The sequence below is a fragment of the Diabrotica undecimpunctata genome, chromosome 8 (assembly GCF_040954645.1).
Source record: "Diabrotica undecimpunctata isolate CICGRU chromosome 8, icDiaUnde3, whole genome shotgun sequence".
Lineage (NCBI taxonomy): Eukaryota > Metazoa > Arthropoda > Insecta > Coleoptera > Chrysomelidae > Diabrotica > Diabrotica undecimpunctata.
The window spans coordinates 24,088,027-24,106,991 of record NC_092810.1 but is presented as its reverse complement, the minus strand read 5'-3'; the positions used below and the strand labels follow the sequence as shown (position 1 = coordinate 24,106,991).

At 32.7% G+C, this 18,965-nt stretch overlaps 1 protein-coding gene across 1 annotated transcript in view; it reads left to right on the top strand.

Annotated features, from left to right (window-relative positions):
• ebo (exportin ellipsoid body open) overlaps positions 1–18,965 on the top strand; it is a 31,441-nt gene that overhangs the window by 201 nt on the left and 12,275 nt on the right. The window contains exons 2-12 of the mRNA XM_072539875.1: positions 66–272; positions 436–633; positions 764–944; positions 3,552–3,790; positions 6,917–7,086; positions 9,607–9,813; positions 10,134–10,242; positions 10,302–10,394; positions 15,375–15,526; positions 17,855–18,028; positions 18,325–18,726. Coding sequence (XP_072395976.1) covers positions 66–272; positions 436–633; positions 764–944; positions 3,552–3,790; positions 6,917–7,086; positions 9,607–9,813; positions 10,134–10,242; positions 10,302–10,394; positions 15,375–15,526; positions 17,855–18,028; positions 18,325–18,726 — 2,132 coding nt within the window. The remainder of the gene's footprint in view (positions 1–65; positions 273–435; positions 634–763; positions 945–3,551; positions 3,791–6,916; positions 7,087–9,606; positions 9,814–10,133; positions 10,243–10,301; positions 10,395–15,374; positions 15,527–17,854; positions 18,029–18,324; positions 18,727–18,965) is intronic.

Here is an 18,965-nt window from a genome sequence, read left to right as displayed (position 1 = left end):
TTTCATTTCTTAAAATTTTTATTGTTCCTTCTTCTGGTGGAAAATTATCAAACAATTTCTTGTAGGATCCTCGAGATAATGGATCCCTAATAGCTTTGGAACATTTAATGGAAGAATTTTTTAATCCACAAACAAGTAATAGTAGAAAACATGACATAGAAACACAATTGAACTACTTTAAGTCTTTGCCACATCTGTGGAGATATTGCATTTATTTCATTACTAACACATCCAGCCAATACGTAAAAATGTTTGCCTTATCTACATTGGAGGTAACTTAGTATCGTAATATATCACCTTAATAAGTTTTAACATATATTATTTAATAATCATGTAATTTCTTCTAAGTTTGTAAAAACCTTGATATATTGTCAAGATATTCTGTGAATATAAAGTTAATGACTCTCAATAAATAACTGAAACTTTGATTTGTAGTCTGTGATAAACCAACAATGGGCTAACACTGAGTGGTCTTCTAAAGAGGAAATAAAAACTGTACTGCAAAATTTTCTAGTAGAAAATGGACATTCTTCCCCACATTTTTTTAGAACTAAATATGCTAAGCTACTAGTGGATATAGCTAAACATGACTGGCCAAGTACATACCCAAACTTTTTTAACAATATTCTAGAGGTAAGATATTATTATTAGATAACATTTTTGAAATTTATATAAATAAATAGTGTACTTGATTTTTATTGAAGATATAATTGTTGAAAATTAATTGTGATAAATTTTTGTTAAATATCTGATTCATTTTCAGTTATTAAAAGCTGAACCAAGTCAATTAGTGGGATTGATTTTGCTAAAAACAAGTAGTGAGGAGTTTATGGGTATACAAGCAACATATGAAAGTAGTAGAAGGAAAGACGAAGTTCTAAGACTGTTACAACAATACATTCCTGTAGTCTTTGAGATGTTGACAAACATTTTAGACAATCTAGGTAAGTCACTTTATTTATCTTGCTATTTATTCATTAGTTAAGATAAAAGAAATTTTTCTTAGATACATAGAGTATGTTTTGGGACTTTTTTAGTTGATATGACAGTTGGATGACTTTTATCACTTGTTTGTTTAGGCTTAAATTTCTCTGGAAGTTAAATAACCAATTGCAGTCTAGTCAATTTTAATATGTTTCTTTCTGTCTTTGTTAAATTTGAAAAAAAAGGTACAAATTATGTTGACTTCAAAATTTGTGAAGATCAGGTGAGAATTTTTTTACAACCAATATGTGGGGTTCTTTTAATAATTATTGTTCCCACTGTAGACCTGAGATTTTTCAACTAACAATAAATAAACTATTTGGCTATTTTAATATGATAAGAGTAACTGGTATTGGTACAGAAGACCCTTACATTGTTAGTATTCACCCAAATTCTCTTGCATCTTTGGGACTCACCTATCAAGGAAGCTAATTGTTTGCCAGATATTTCTTGTTACTTAATTTGGTAATGGAGTTTAATAATTTTTGAAGATAAATGTACAGAAAAATCCTTTTAATATTACATAATGTTTTACTGTGAGATATTCGATTTTCATTTATTTCAAAGTTTTATTGATTTTCAAACACACAGTATAAAAAACCTTGAAGGAAACAACTGGTTCTTGTTATTTGATCTTTATTTTTTTAAATAGCCATTTTTGAGATGTTTTAACAGGTTCTACTAGAATACCAAAAATGGCTGCAGCCAGCTAGACAGGAGGTTGTAAATATTTAATATAGCTATAATTTTGTAAATATCATAGCTTTTAAATAAAGGCTTAAATAATCACATATTTGGTATTTATTTAAATCCACAATAACATTTCCACAAGTGCTATACCATATAGCGCATCTATCCCTATGTAGGGTTATGTGATTTATTTTCCTTGTTTGATATGACTATTTATTTCATTAGAAATAATACTAAACCCTATTCATTCTACAAATTCCCAATAGTCAATAGAACCACATGTAAGCCAAACAGGGTCGTACTGATGTACGACTTATGTATCATATGATTTTTAAAAATATTTACTTTTGATACTGTTAGTGAAAGAATTTCTTGAAATTTAATCATTATATCACAATTAAACTAAACTCTAAAAAATAACACGACCAGTAAATACCTTAACAATAACTATAACATAAATATAACACAATATATTAACTTAAAAATCAACACGATACAATTTGAATTTAAAATGATGGCAAGTTGGGATCTGTAACATGAGAATCTGTCTCGCTTAAGGTAATAAATTATATTTAATAGCCTCTTGACGAATGAGACAGCGAATATCAACACATGCTCATGTTTACTGATGGGAATTTGGTAAATGAATAAACTATAGTATATAAAATCAACAGATTTAGAACATAGAACATTTAGTCATAATCAAATGTTTGGGTTTTAAATGCTTATAATTGAATAAGTTTAGATATAACCCTTCAGTTTGTAGAATAGCAATATAGAATGCAATATGGACAATATGCTATTGTTTTTATAATATCCATATATTACTGGAAAATTTTTGTCCTCAGCAGCAGTGGCACAACCAGAATTTTCCTGTGTGGGGGTTGTTTTTTTTTTTATGCTACCTCCATTTTGGTGAGTAACTGTGTCGGAATAGTGACCTGGGGGGGGGGGTTAACTTAACCTCCAACCCCCCCTGGGTGCGCCACTGTTCAGCAGTTTTTTTCAAATCAGATAAAACTATAAACGAAATTAGGTACTTATAATTGTTTTTGAGGTAGCTCTACTATTTTTATTTTTTATGTTGATCATTATATAAATGTATGAAGTAAATAATTGACCAAGGACCAAGGTAATGAATATTTTTTGTTTACAACAGAAATTCTTGTCTCAACTCATTTATAATATAAATATAATGTACAATATTGTGCATATCTAAGTTAGTATTTTGAAACTGTAGAATAGTTTAAAATACTTATTTGTTATAAAAGTCTTATTGTCTATTAGACCAATACTGCTCACTGTTTATGGAGTTGTTTTTTAACATAATCATTATAATGTCATTAGTAGTTTCTAATCTTTATTTACAGAATTACAGAATTAGGTAACTATATATATTAATTAATATTATCACCCTTTATAAGATTCGGAATGATATCAGGTTAACCATATCTTGAGCTACTTTGCTTTGTTTTTTTAGGTTTTTGTGGATAAAAGAAGGCTTTTCACAAAAACGTTAAGAACAAAATAACCTTTTCTTGTGCAAAATTATTTTCAATTATTGTAGTATGTGTAAGTGGTGTTATAAAGTATTAAATTTGGTAACTGATTACACAGGCTAGCCACAAAATGATTTTTTGTATACAGGAATATTAGAAACTACCCATGTGGACAAACGATCATTATCAACAAATAATACATTTTCCCAAAATCCTCTTACATTATTCCTGCTTATTTGTATTTAATATATTTTTGCTGTTCTAGGTGTTTCATCAAGTTGCTGGATCTTAGTACTTATATTTTTTGTTTCTACTATTTTAAATTGAAATTTATTTTTATTAAATTCTGGACGATGCTAAATATAGCGGATTTTTCAGGTACAAAACCCCGCCATACTTCCACTGCCACACCGCCGCCTTCACCCGCACATCCATCATCGTCGCCGACTTTGTCACAGCAGCTGGTCACTGCTGCATTTAGACCAGATAACAAAACGTTGACTAAAGAGGCGTTAGAGACTGTGCAACATCTTTTCACGTGGGCTCCCATACAGAGGATCCCGCCGCAAATCATAAGGGCCATATTTAGCTTCACCACTGTTTCTTCGTATTCACAGGTAAGAGAAATTCACAATTCATGATGTTTTGTGTAAAGCTTTGAGGTCGCTGGTTAAATGAATTTAGAAATAATAATGGAGAAAAAATGCGATATTTTGACTGTAAATAAAAGTAGCGAAAATAGCAAATATTTAATTGTGAATAAATTACGAGAATTAACTAGCTTTAACTCATTACTGTTATCTGTACAAAGAACATAGACTTACCCCTTGAAATACTGGTGTGTTGATTGTAGCAGGCCGAAGAATTGGTCGCTGCGCGTCACGACGTTAATAGACGCCCGGCGCCGAGGCTCAAAAGACGACTTAACTGATACACTCGATGTTTTAAGTACGGTGTCTCGTGATGAAGTGTTTTTGAGATGGTCAGAAACCCTCTGACCGTTAGGTGGTTTATGGGACAAGTGCATCCCATAAATCAACCCTATTGTAGGGCGCTTCTGAATAGCGACAATCCAATTCAATGGTCACAGTAATACACGTTTTGTGTGTATTGGCGACACAAAAATAACAAAGGAGAAAGTCAAATTCTTTGAACTTAAAACAGAATAAATAAGCTAGCCAGTTTAACAATGCGATTTTACTGAATAACAGGAAACAATATATTTTAAAGCAAATAAGTTAGGATATACCATTAAATTAGATCATATTATAGTACAGTAAAATAAAGTAAAAACAATGTAAGAATATGAAAATAAATACTACATACTTTTCCAAACATTCTCCCGCTCCAAAAACGAGTGTTTTTAAGAACAGCTGAAAGTATAAGTATAAAGAATAGACATGAAAAGATCGATATATTAATAAAGAATTAAGTAAGAATAAAATATGGATTGACAAATAAGCGGCGGTCATGTTTTGACCACAGGACATTGTTGGATACCATCTGAAGCTGTGCTCAGATTAACAACGCGTACAATGCCATCAATTAGAAAAGAATAGCGTCGAATCAGTAAAATTTTACCTACTAAACTAGAAAGACTATCAAACAGAATACTGTTGGCCTCTTTTTCGTATAAGAATTCCGTGGGATGCGAAAAAACAAGTAGAAGAATAGCGTCGAAATCTCGGTGTGGTGTCACATTTCAGAAGAGAGTCTTCGATGACAGCCGGGGAGTAGTAATATTTCGACAAGCTTCATGGTAGGAAAATGCCAGTTTGGTGAACATTGTAATAATTGTGCCGGTGATAAAACACGACTAGCACGATCAGAGGAGTTTTGATTAGAAGGCACATAATGCCGAGTAGAGCGTGGTATCAGTTCTTGTATGTGTTGAATACAATTGACAATTCATGGATAGCAAGGGAACGCAATCGCCGAATCAAATCAAATATCGGAAGATCGGAAGGAGAACCCTTTGACAAAGGTGACTAGATCAGCCAGCAATATGGCTGCCAAGAGCTCCAATCTTGTCGAGTCAGAGCGAGCATGAAAATTGGACGAGACTTGTTGACAAAAGTGACTAGATCAGTCAGCAGTATAGCTGTCAAGATCTCTGATCTTGCGATAGATGTTGTTGTATAGAAATTACAGCAGAAATGTAACACATACACGTATAGAGGTCAGTTGTATCTGTTCAGATGTTTCATCATCCCAGGATACATTGAAGTACCACAACGGTTGTAGAAGACGTTTGACTAGCAAAAAGACATGGAAAAAGAATAAAAACAAGAGGATAGAAAAAAAAATACGACTGATTTACGAACGAGTAGCCCGCTTTGTAAAGGTTTGTCAAAGGGACGAGCAGAATAAAAAGAGAAGTCAGTCGTAGGATTCCATTTTAGGCAGAGTACCGTAAAAATGGAAGGTTCCTCTTTGTCAGCGAACAACATGTTCGAACGAACCCAATTTTATTAAAAACATTTTATTTACTGATGAATCTTTTGTTTCGTTACTAGGGACACACAATCCTTCCATTACGAGGTATTGGGCGCGGGAAAACCAGCACAGAAGTGTTGTTTACCGAACTCAACGTCCTCAAAAAGTTAACGTCTGGACTGTCATTTAAGGAGACCACATAATAAGTCCATTTTTATTGAGAGCAACTTGAATAGTAGAGTATACCTCGATTTGTTACAGAATCATATTCTTCCCGCTATTCTCAATCTTCCTGATGAAAATCTGGAGAACGTTTGGTTCCATCAAGACTGCTGTTCAGTTCACAATGCCCTCATAATTAGGGAGTACTTAAACAATACTTTCCCGAATCGAGTTATCAGTGGAACAGGCGATATTAAGTGGCCCGCGCGATCTCCAGATCTTACACCCATGGACTTCTCTTTTTGGGGACATTTAAAATCATCATTTACGGTCATCCAGAGGCTTGAGCCTAAAATTTGGATGAGTTAGAAACAAAATAAGAGAAGTCTCCAATTCTATTACATCAGAAACTCTTACAACGGCATTGATGAGCCTTGTTTGGCCATTTCATCTGCTTTTTCATTGCCCTTATGACCCTCGTGCCCCGGTACCCAGGCTACCGTAACCTTGCTACGGTCTCCTAGTTTATTTAGGGCACACACGCAATCCCATACTAGCTTAGAATTGACCTCTACAGAATTGAGTGCCTTAAGCGCTGCCTGACTATCTGTGAAGATGGCAACTGAACAGAACGTTCTTTCCTGCTTTTCTATTCCACGCAGTAATGGATTGCCGTTATTTCCGCTTGGAAAACTGTCACATCCTTAGACGGGAAAGACTTACCGGGAAAAGTATTCCTTGATTTGTCCCTACAAATACCTTTATTTTAGTCTTCCCTGTCTGGTATCTTAATTGTGAACTTATTGTTAAAGCTATATCTCGTAGCTGTTGCGTCGATAGGTTTCCCCATCACAATATCGGCTTTTAGCTCCTCGAGTAGCTTCCTGTTGTCAGTACCATGCATCTGGCTTATATGTGGATATTGTTTACTCAGACATTGTTCTGTAAAATGGAGACAGTGATGCTGTGTGGATGCTGCGAAAATTCTGAGAAAACAAATGTCTGCAAATGCAGAAAAATTGTTTTTTAAAAGGAAATGTTTATGAAACTATATCGCGTGTATTATCACTAAAATTAAGTGATAATATATTCGATGACAGTATCAATTAACTGTAATATTTGATATTAATGACTTTACTTTTCAGGACGATGACGACATGTGCGTTTTAGCCATGTCAACTGTTAACGAGCTGCTATATAGAAAATGCACACCTCCAGAAACGCAGGATTTTTATTTTCAACTGTACCATCAAACGGTAGATCTACTCAAAGAAATTACTAGTTCAGCCAATAGGATAGACTCTTTAGATCCCATGTAAGTTATACGCTTTATATTTATATGTACTTTCTAATTTTTTTTTTGAGTTATGCATTACAGAACTAAATTCAAACTGATTAGAACAGGCTTACTCCTTGGTTCCACATTATATAGTGCGACTGCAGTCTTTTACCATTTCAGAGCTATTCAGTAGTCTTTTTATAGAATGAAGAATTGCTTATTTGTTCTTTTCTTTATTACAGTTTAACTTGTTGATATACTACTTGATTTTAAAATCAAGTAGTTCTTCCGCTATTTAATTACTGAAATATAGTTCATCCCAAACCCTTCTTTCAGTGCGTCACAGTTGATCGAATTCTCTCTAACGCATTAAGCTAGAAGTGACAGAAAAAAACGTGAGTCTGTGATTATTATACATAGAACTTGGAAAATTATTTAATATTTAAATGGGAATAAGCCACAATTAAAGGTTAAAATACATTTATTGACGTTTCAATTTCCACTTCGGAAATCGTTCTCAAAATACAAACATTAGTAAATTAAACAAATTTTGTTTTTGTTACTTAGTGAAAAATTCTTCTAATAATTTAATTTTATCTGACTCATCTATATTGACAATTCAGACATACATTATACATTTTAAAGTAGACGACTTTAAAATGATATTGCCAATATTGTTGAGTTGCGTTCCTGGGACGACTTTACTTATAAGATAGTTCATTCGATTACATGAAATCAACTTTAACGTGAGAATATCCGTCAGAAAAAATCATAACATGTAATTCGTCTTTAAAAAGACAAATACATTCCATGATGACAGTAAAATTCTCCCGTTAGTGATTCCATAGTAAATTATGAGGGAAAAACCAGGAAAAAACCTCATAATACTATCCCGACATGGTAAGTATTTGATCTTGCATTTAGTTTACCTTCAATAAATACCAAATTCCGATTTTATATGTTTGTTATTTAAAAAATATAAATGATGCATTCTCTATATGTTACTGACTTACCAATACTGGTATTTTCCTTTTAATAACTTCCTCTTTCAATATGGGTAACCAGATCCTACTACATTCTGCCGAGGAATTCGCGACGCAATTGGTCTCATTTAGCATAATTAGAGCCGCTTCTTTGATTTTTCTTATTTCAACGAGAACGAGAACGATTTCCGAAGTGGAAATTGAAACGTCAATAAATGTATTTTAACCTTTAATTGTGGCTTATTCCCATTTAAATATTAATTAATTTAAAATGCCACAAGAAAATAGCTTCAGAACAATATTGGAAAATTATATATCGTTCACGAGTATTTGCATATTAAAGCGAATTCTACTTACGGATATATACCTAATTGGTTGGAGTTTAGAATACGCTAAATAGATATCCAATCAATGATGCGCATAAATATAATTTGACGCAGATGGGCTCGATAGTGACACTACTTTGACAACGTCAACTGATAAAATGATAATTGTCATTCGAGGTTAGTATTTTCAGCCCTGATTTTCAGACATTTTACAGTGAAAATTTAATTTTGTATTTATTGTCATAAAAATATTTTAAATATGTCGAGATATACCGAGAATGAACAAAGACTAATACTAAAATTATTAAATTATTTTCAATTAGAAAAAGAGGCTGGGACAACTTTATTACCAGTTTCTGCCGTTAGTGAAGTAAGTTTTAAATTATTCTAAAAAATATTCATATTAGTAGTTTAAATACTATACGTTTTAGCCATAGTGTTTGTAATAAATAATAATAAATACATAAATAAATCTTAGCTAATTAAGCACTTTCCTTTTAATGTATAGAATAGGAATTAAGACAAATTGCCGTTCCAATATAATGCACAATAAAATTTTTTATACAGGACGGGACCTCTAATATGTAAATTAAAAAAAAATTGAATTCTTAAAGTTTTTACTCCACATTTTCAAAATAAATATAACCTTTTCACATTTAGCCGATTACGATCCTTCAACTGTCAGATTTAACTAAAATGTCATGCAATAATTCTCGACATTCTTAAAATCCTATATGACGTCAAAATTAGTGACGCACTGAAAGAAGGGTTTGGGATAAACTGTAAGAGTGACACAAATCTCTCACTCTCACACTCGTTCAACTCAAGAGTGACACAAATCGTAATATACTGTTCTAAATGTTTGTCAGTTACGTTTAAGAGTAAGAGTTATTATAACCAAAGTTTTCTTTGCTGTGCTATTATTTGACTAATTTTCGTACGACTTTTCGTATTACAACAGATTTTCAACAGATAATACCATTTCACTCGATAATGTTAACTTTGTTGTTAACTGAGACGGAATTGATAGAAACCTTTTGTCGTATCTGCTGCTCTACTGTAGCGCTGTTGCCGATATAAAACAGAATGTAATCTGTCCATTTGAAATCATGGTGTTCAATACAATGTTAACCATTCAGTTCCTCGATTTCCGACACTGCATATTGGTGGAGTATTAAGGAGAAATAAAATAAATTTATAGAAACCAAATTAAACGATCTGTGTTGATTTTGTCGTTTCTTTTATAGATTTATGGAAAAATTATCGGAGCTGTTAGTATTATTGATAGAACATCACCTTTGGAGACTGGAATCTGAGCCTGGATTTTCTGCCATAGAGTTTTTATCACCTCTCTTTCAGTTGACCATGCAGTTGCCCACAGTAAGATGTTATTTGTGTTGCTTGACTGTTTGGGCATCGTTCGCCAAGCAGATCAAACCGGATAATGCAAAAAAGTAAGTGGGAACTCAATCGTTAAATATTCTCAAATGGGGAAGGGTAGGAAAAATTTACAATAATGTTTAATATAGTTTTATTAAAAGCATTTTGATACAATAATATCGACGTGAAAAGGAAACGAAATACAAAAAAGGAAAAAAAGATCTATTTATAACTTTTTCCACAACTTTTTTTAGTTATTAATATTAATTTAATAATTTTTTTAGTTGTAATTTTTTTGGGAAGTGATTAATGGAATTTGTCGATCTTATCTTACACATTTTTTTCCCCAAAAAATTTCAAATATACAATTTATATTTTCTTTTTAATTTTTAAGGTATTCCGATGTATTTATTACCTTGATCACAGCTTTGTTGAAGAAAATTCAGTTCACATACAATTCTTCGCAGTTAAATCTCATCAATGACATAGATACAGATGAAGATGTAAGTAGTAGGTCAAGAAATAAAAGTATTGATTTTTGAAAACGGATTTTGTTTTTCAGAATGAAACCGAATGGCAGATTTTTCTAAAAACTACAATAGAAATAATAGCCATAATAGCTGAATACGCACCAGCGGAGACATATGGACTTGTGGTGAGTAAATAAACATCATTTAATTTATAAAGAGAAAATTCATAGTGGACTCTATACCATAGTTAAAAAAATTCAAAAGATAAGTAGAACTGCTTTGTAATTGGTACATTATATTAATGAAAGACGCCCCATCACAACAAGAAGATGCCAGTTTGGCGACGGAACCTGACGTACTCAAAAGTGAAGTTGAAGCAGCAATTATGAGGCAAAAAAGTCAGAAAGCTGCCGGTCCAGATAACATACCTATTGAAATGATTTGGGCCCTAGATGACGTTGGAGTGGATATAATACATCAAATTTGTCAAAGAGTGTGGGAGACAGGTAAATGGCCTGAGGACTGGACACAATCACTATATATTCCCATACATAAAAAGGGAGCGAAAGATTTATGTAGCAACTATCGCACAATTGCTCTAATTGCGCATTGCAGTAAGATACTCTTACACATAATTCTCGAGATAATAAAGCCCTTTTTACTACCTAACATTGCGGAGGAACAAGCAGGTTTCGTCCCCGAACGTGGTACTAGAGAACAAATTTTAAACGTATGGCAGATTGTAGAAAAATCCAGAGAATTTAACATCACAACATATTTGTGCTTCATAGATTATACTAAAGCTTTCGATTTGGTCAACTGGAGTAAAATGTGGCAGGTTTTGTCTGAAATGGGAGTCCCCAATCATCTGATACTGCTAATTAAAAGCCTGTACAATAACAATTATGCCAGAGTTAGAATAAATGGAGAACTAACCGATAGTTTCAGGGTCACAAAGGGCGTGAGACAAGGCTGCATACTAAGCCCAATTCTATTTAACATCTATGGTGAATGGATAATGCGGAAAGCTACTGAGGACTGGAACGGTGGCATCACCATTGGCGGGAAGAAGATTTGCAACTTGAGATATGCAGATGATACTACTATCCTCGCTAGTTCTGAAGCTGAATTGATTCACTTGCTACAACGGATAGAAGACGTAAGCTTAACGATGGGCCTTAAAATAAACAGAGATAAAACGAGAATCATGATAATTGACAGAGCTAACAACAATCAAAATCATCTGGTCATGATAAACAATATCGCTGTTGTAGATAAATTTGTGTACCTGAAATAAAGCGGCGGTCAGCAATCGCAAAAAGCGCTATGGAAAAATTAACACAAATTTGGAAAAGCCATGAAATAACTACCGATACAAAAATGAGACTAGTAAGAAGTCTAGTTTTTCCAGTTTTTACTTATGCATTGGAATGCTGGACCCTTACTGAAAAAGACAAAAAGAACATAGATGTATTTGAGATGTACTGCTGGAGACGAATGCTGAGAATACCATGGGTGGCCCGAAGAACAAATGAATCCATACTGGACCAGCTAAACATAAAGAAAAGACTAAGAACACAAATATCAGAACAAATAATAAGCTATTTTGGACATGTCCTTCGAAGAAATGGTCTTGAAAAACTTACCATCCAGGGAAAAGTAGAAGGCAAAAGAAATAGAGGTAGATCTCCCACACGATACACGGACCATATTGTTGCTACCATTGACGCTCCATTGTCAGAATGTGCTAGAATGGCAGAAGATAGAAAAACGTGGAGGAACATTGGGAAATTTAGCTAATAGCTTCATGATATCACGATACCTGCATCAGGTTAACGACTAAGAAGAAGAAGATTAATGAAAAATTAATGAAAGTATCCAAAAGGAGTACAAATATTTTTTCAAAGCGGTTTAAATTTTATCAGATCATTTTCAATTTTCACTGTTAAAATAAAAAAAAACCTGTGGTATTATCACTTAATTGAACATTTGCAAAAAGCCACTTACAAAAAGGTTTAAAAACAAATTAAATGTTATTTGAACTTAAAGTCTTGGTATAATAAACTTAGAGTCTTACAAATACTGTCAAATCAAACTTAATAATTGTTTTTGTCCATAAAAACATTCCCCTGGATGGCTAAAACAGTCCCCTGTCAGAGTTTTCAATAAAGTGTCCATAACTCAAAAACAAAAAGAAAAATGTACGTGAAAAAAAACCATTTAATACAATTTGCTTAGGGATAGTTTTGTATAGAAAAATTCCAAATAGCAGAGAAATACCCACACACAAAAATTGCCTGGAAAAATTGGGAAAAGTACCGTTTCCGAATTTTTACCGAAATCACTCAGAACTCTTGGGTGGCCCTTAACGGTATCCTTTAAAGCGGATTATGTAGAATATTTCCAAACCTTAGACAAGGAAAGAGAGGGACGCGTAATCGTATGGAATTAACTGAAGCCAAAACTGACACCAGAGATAGTGCCAGCGGCTTATCTCTGGGGCATTGTTATGGATTGAATAATCCATATTTAAAATGAAACATTTTTGTAGGGTAAATGTTTTATTAGTCATAATAAAATTCTTAAAATTAACAGGTACTAATGTATTTAGGTATTTCGAATTTTACATGAGAATAAATTTGTTTTTGTTAAATAGTTTCTAACAGGATCTATAATTTCTGAGTTTCGTTTTGTAATAAAATGAATTCTAATATTCAAATATTGTAAAATTATAGATTCTATTAGAAAGTAAGTATAACATATGATTTGTTGATGATGACCATGAAACATGGTCTTTAAGATTTATAAATAATTGCAACTGAATGCCTTCAAACATATATTTATTTTTTATAATATCCTCAATTTAGTTGTTAAAGAATTTTCATATAATTTTATGAAATGTTCTGAAACTTCTATTACATCTTTTGATGTATAAGTTAAACCACCACGAGATTTTTATTTATCATTATCATATTCTTCTGAAGCTATTTTCTTGTGGCATTTTAAATTAATTACTATTTAAATGGGAATAAGCCACAATTATAGGTTAAAATACGTTTATTGACGTTTCAGTTTCCACTTCGGAAATCGTTCTCAAAATACAAACATTAGTAAATTAAACAAATTTCGTTTTTTGTTACTTAGTGAAAAATTCTTCTAATAATTTAATTTTATCTGACTCATCTATATTGACAATTCAGACATACATTATACATTTTAAAGTAAACGACTTTAAAATGATATTGCCAATATTGTTGAGTTGCGTTCCTGGGACGACTTTACTTAAAAGATAGTTCATTCGATTACATAAAATCAACTTTAACTTGAGAATATCCGTCAGAAAAGATCATAACATGTAATTCGTCTTTAAAAAGACAAATACATGCCATGATGACAGTAAAATTCTCCTGTTAGTGATTCCATATTAAATTATGAGGGAAAACCCAGGAAAAAACCTCATAATACTATCCCGACATGGTAAGTATTTGATCGTGCATTTAGTTTACCTTCAATAAACACCAAATTCCGATTTTATATGTTTGTTATTTAAAAAACATAAATGATGTATTCTCTATATGTTACTGACTTACCAATACTGGTATTTTCCTTTTAATAACTTCCTCTTTCAATATGGGTAACCAGATCCTACTACATTCTGTCGAGGAATTCAAATATAGTCCTAAAAGAAACGGATGGTAAAAAGAGAAAAATCAAAGAAGCGGCTCTAATTATGCTAAATGAGACCAATTGTGTCGCGAATTCCTCGACAGAATGTAGTAGGATCTGGTTACCCATATTGAAAGAGGAAGTTATTAAAAGGAAAATACCAGTATTGGTAAGTCAGTAACATATAGAGAATACATCATTTATGTTTTTTAAATAACAAACATATAAAATCGGAATTTGGTGTTTACTGAAGGTAAACTAAATGCACGATCAAATACTTACCATGTCGGGATAGTATTATGAGGTTTTTTCCTGGTTTTTCCCTCATAATTTACTATGGAATCACTAACAGGAGAATTTTACTGTCATCATGGCATGTATTTGTCTTTTTAAAGACGAATTACATGTTATGATCTTTTCTGACGGATATTCTCAAGTTAAAGTTGATTTCATGTAATCGAATGAACTATCTTTTAAGTAAAGTCGTCCCAGGAACGCAACTCAACAATATTGGCAATATCATTTTAAAGTCGTCTACTTTAAAATGTATAATGTATGTCTGAATTGTCAATATAGATGAGTCAGATAAAATTAAATTATTAGAAGAATTTTTCACTAAGTAACAAAAAACAAAATTTGTTTAATTTACTAATGTTTGTATTTTGAGAACGATTTCCGAAGTGGAAATTGAAACGTCAATAAACGTATTTTAACCTTTAATTGTGGCTTATTCCCATTTAAATAGTAATTATCATTATCATGTGAATGAAATGACTGAAATTATATAATTTTAAACAATAACTGAATGACTATGTCTGTGTGGCATGCTTATTTACTTATTTAGATCTCACCTTTGCTTAGAATGCTAATTTAAATTTGTTTTTGATGTTTAAAATTGAAATATCAGTTAAACTTGATTGATAACTAATTGCAATTATATAAATATTTACCTATGATACGTTATTCCTGGTGTTTTCTTCTTACTGCGACTTTTGCAACCCAAATATGAACAGACCACCATTTTAAGACAAAAAAATTCGGTCTTTCATTCAACTTTGTCACAAAAAACACAAAAGTAAATGTGGTGTCAAATATACAACTGGCACCAAAACATGGCGGTCACTTCACGGCTCACTTTTCGATGGTTTATTAAAGGAGTATTACCTGTCCTCCCTCTTTCCTTGTCTAAGTTCCAAACAGACCGTAACGGGACTTTTGCGGTATTTCAGCAATATCTTTAAAGGAATTATTGCGGCGTATTGGAAGGGATGGGTTTGAATAACGGACAAGTTGGACAAAACAGATAGTTGGGTGGTAAAAATATAACGGAAATTTTATTAACACGGCATAAAATAATTCCTTGAGAAATATGTATTTACAAAAAATTAAATTGTATACTGTTATACAAAATTTAGTAAAATAAACGAGATTTAGACAAAATGTACGCGTTTCTACACGTTACAAACTAATGTAAAGCTATAATTTTGATGTGTTTACAGTTGTCTCCATGGAAAATATCACACGACATATTTCGTAGTTTGGAACAGAACCTAGATTATCAAAACCCGTCGTTAAAATTACAAATATCTGAAACCGAGAGACTGTGCTACGTTTTTAAGGATTTTTCATCACTCACGCAAACACTCACTAGGTAAGTAGAATAATAATAATATGACAAACAATTTGTAACATGTTCTACATTTTTTATAAATTTAATCTTCCAGTTTACGGCGCTAATGAGTGTCCCATGTCGCTTTGAAACCTTTTTTACTGCTTTTTGCTAATTTATAACAGCGTAACATATTTCCGTCCAGAGTAAGGACTATAGAAAAGTTAACTGTTTAAAATCGCGGGGGGTAAATTCGAAAACGTCCAATTAGACACACATACTTTCTGCCATAAGTTTCGTACCTTTTTTTTTAAATTAATGGGTAAGGATGAGATAAGATAAGGATGAGTAAGGCTAAGGTATGGAGCGCTAGATGTTGGGTGTCCCTGAGAGACCGAATCCCAAACGAAGAAATACGTCGTTGAACAAAATCAACAGATGCCATCAAAAAAATCGCCTTGCTAAAATGGAATTGGACAAGATACGTTGCCAGATTATCAGACAATCGATGGACAAAACGTATTGTCGCGTGTTAGCAGTAACTGGATGCAAGCTGCACAAGACAGAGACAGATGGAAAGAGCTGAGGGAGAACTATGTCAAACAGTGGACCATACAGGTTAATGATGATAAAGGATGAGATTAGAAAGTTTTGACCATTTTTTTCTAACTGGTAACTTTTGAATAGGAAAAAAGATTTAGTTCTAGTGTCGTCCTTTTTGGGAAGCAGACGTATTTTCTCTCGCGATCTTTTCCGATTTCGTTAAGTACAGTAAACTCACGTCACAGAGACAGTTAGACCATCAACAGCTGTAAGTTACATTGTGTTACACCTATACTGAGTGTTTTAAAAAAGTATGTCATAAATTAAATCACGCATTCCGGGGACAAAAATAAATTGATTGAATCCAACTTACCTTAGTACAAAAGTGTACACAAAAAAAGTTACCACCGTTTGAAGTTACAAAATAAAATTTTTTTTTTGCATTATCTCCTAAACTACTTGACATTTTGTAATAAAAATGGACACGTTACTTTCTTGTTCTGAAAGCATTTTTCATAAAAAAGAAACAACAAAAGCTAAGCGCACAGAAAAATTTTAAGGGGGGTGAGCAGCCCTAAATTCCCCCAAACTTTTGAGTACGTTCAAATCAAATGAATTTTGTGGCATAATTAGTTTAACACATTGTTTTTAAAGTTTTTTTGCCTCTTATCACTTTTTTCAAAAAACAGTTTTTATTGAGTTACGGCCCTTTTCATTAACCTTTAGAAAATTACGTGCAACTAAATAAATGGCTTAAATGAATTAACAAGTACAAAAAATGTCTATAACATCTATCAATATATTACAATAAATGTTCAAAATGACCCCTATTTTCTTCAATTACACATTCGGTATCGTTTTAATAAGGAAAACCGAATGCGCTGAAAAATCATATTTTTCTGAAGAAATTGATTTGCAGCTTCAATTATTCTAACCCTCAATTGTTGTTCGTCCTCTATCGGTACATAACAGACTTTCATAAATCCCCAAAAGCAAAAGTCCATGGGGTTAATACCTGGACTTCTGGGTGGCCAAGAAATAGGTGCGTCACGACCCCTTCCATTCCACCGACCAGGATACTGCCTGCAAAGGTATTCCTGGACTTCATTACTGTAATGCGGTGGAGCGCCATCTTGTAGAAACCACATATTTTGCCTTATTGCAATATTCACTTCTTCCAAATACTCTTGTAAATCGTTTGCCAAGAACTGCAAATAATTATCACCATTTAAATTGTTGGGAAGAAATACTGTGCCTATTAGATTGTTATCCACAATTCTTGCCCAAACATTAACTTTGAAAGTCCTTTGGTGATGAGTCTTTTTTTGGCGTGAGGATTTTCGTCGGCCCAAATGTGCTCGTTATGATGGTTTGTTATTCCATTTCTACTGAAGGTAGCCTCGTCGGTAAACAAAATATTTCTAATAAAATTAACATTTCGAGTGTTTTTCATTAACAACCAATCGCAAAATCCAATCCTTTTAGGATAATCTTCAACCAATAACTCTTGAACCGTTGTTAAGTGATAGGGTTTAAGCAGCTGATCCTTCAAACGCCTCCAAACCCTTATGTGAGGAACATTTAGTCGAGCAGCTATTTCATATATTTGATGTTCATTTGCCCTAATGTTTGCAATAAAATAAGTTATTGTATATTGGAGAATTTTAAAAGTCTGTTTTATTCTTATTATTATCAATCATTTGTTGAAATTGATGGTATATTTGTTTTTTATTATTTTCTGTATTTCAACTATTTTTTGAAATAATTTGTTTTTGTTTTGAACTGATGTATTTATTTTCATACTTTTTCATCTTACGTTTGTTTTAGATTATCATCAATTTACATCGACCAAGCTAGCGATGGTGGTCAATCACCCATTCCAGTCATGAATAGCGTTTTAGAAAAAATGTTGGAAAGTGCCTCTTTGGCCAATAAGGCCAAACTTTACGAACTAATATTAAGGGAGAGCGATTCTAGGTTAATCACGAGCTTTATCGAAGTGTAAGTATAAAAAATACATTATCTGATCAACAAAATTTCCATCGATCGACGATGGAAAAATAATATGCCTCAAATCGTGCCCAATCCATATTTATAACCTACTAACTAAAATTAAGAGCCATTTTTTTATGCAATATTATACCTCGTGTTTTAAATTTATTGTTATTAAACCGAAGAATAAGTGAAACTCAACAAAATAAAAATAAAGTTTTTTTAATTATTAACGACCAATAATCGAAGAAGTTTTTTTGTTGTTGTCATTTTTCCATTTCCAATATATTACATTTTTTTTTCAGGCATAGCCAACTTCTTTCATCGGTCAAAACTCTTCTCACCTGGACGACTCAGAAGAACACACTAAACAATCACACAATAAAGATGATACTGGATTTGACACTTCCGGTCCTAAGAGGAAACTACAATGCGGTACCGTCTAAAATTCGCCATGCCGCTGCGCACCTGTTATTATCCTTCACCGATCTAGTCTTCGCTCCAACTCTCATCGTAATCCCTGCTATGGTTCAGTTTATACACATCGCCCCTAATTTGAAGTTTTCCGATAAACATACGAATTGCATAGTGAATAACGCTGTAGCCAATCTGCTGCTTAAACCTTGGGGAGAGCTGAGCCAAGAAGACGCGGTGCAGAGGAATCTCTTTATTGGAACGTTTTTTGAAAGTCTGACAAAAGATTTTAGGTAAATAATTATTTTAGTTCCTTTTTTTTATACAGTATAGGTACTCCCTCTGTAACGAACACGGTTATTACGAGGTTTTGCTTATAACGAGGTACGTTAGATGTCCCGTGAAATTTCTATTGAACTATAACCCTATATAGCGAGGCAAATTTGGTTATAACAAGGGAAAATAAGATCGAAAAACATGTGTTTTTACGTTTTTGGCCCGGCCGTGGCTATAAATAAATACCCTTTTTAAC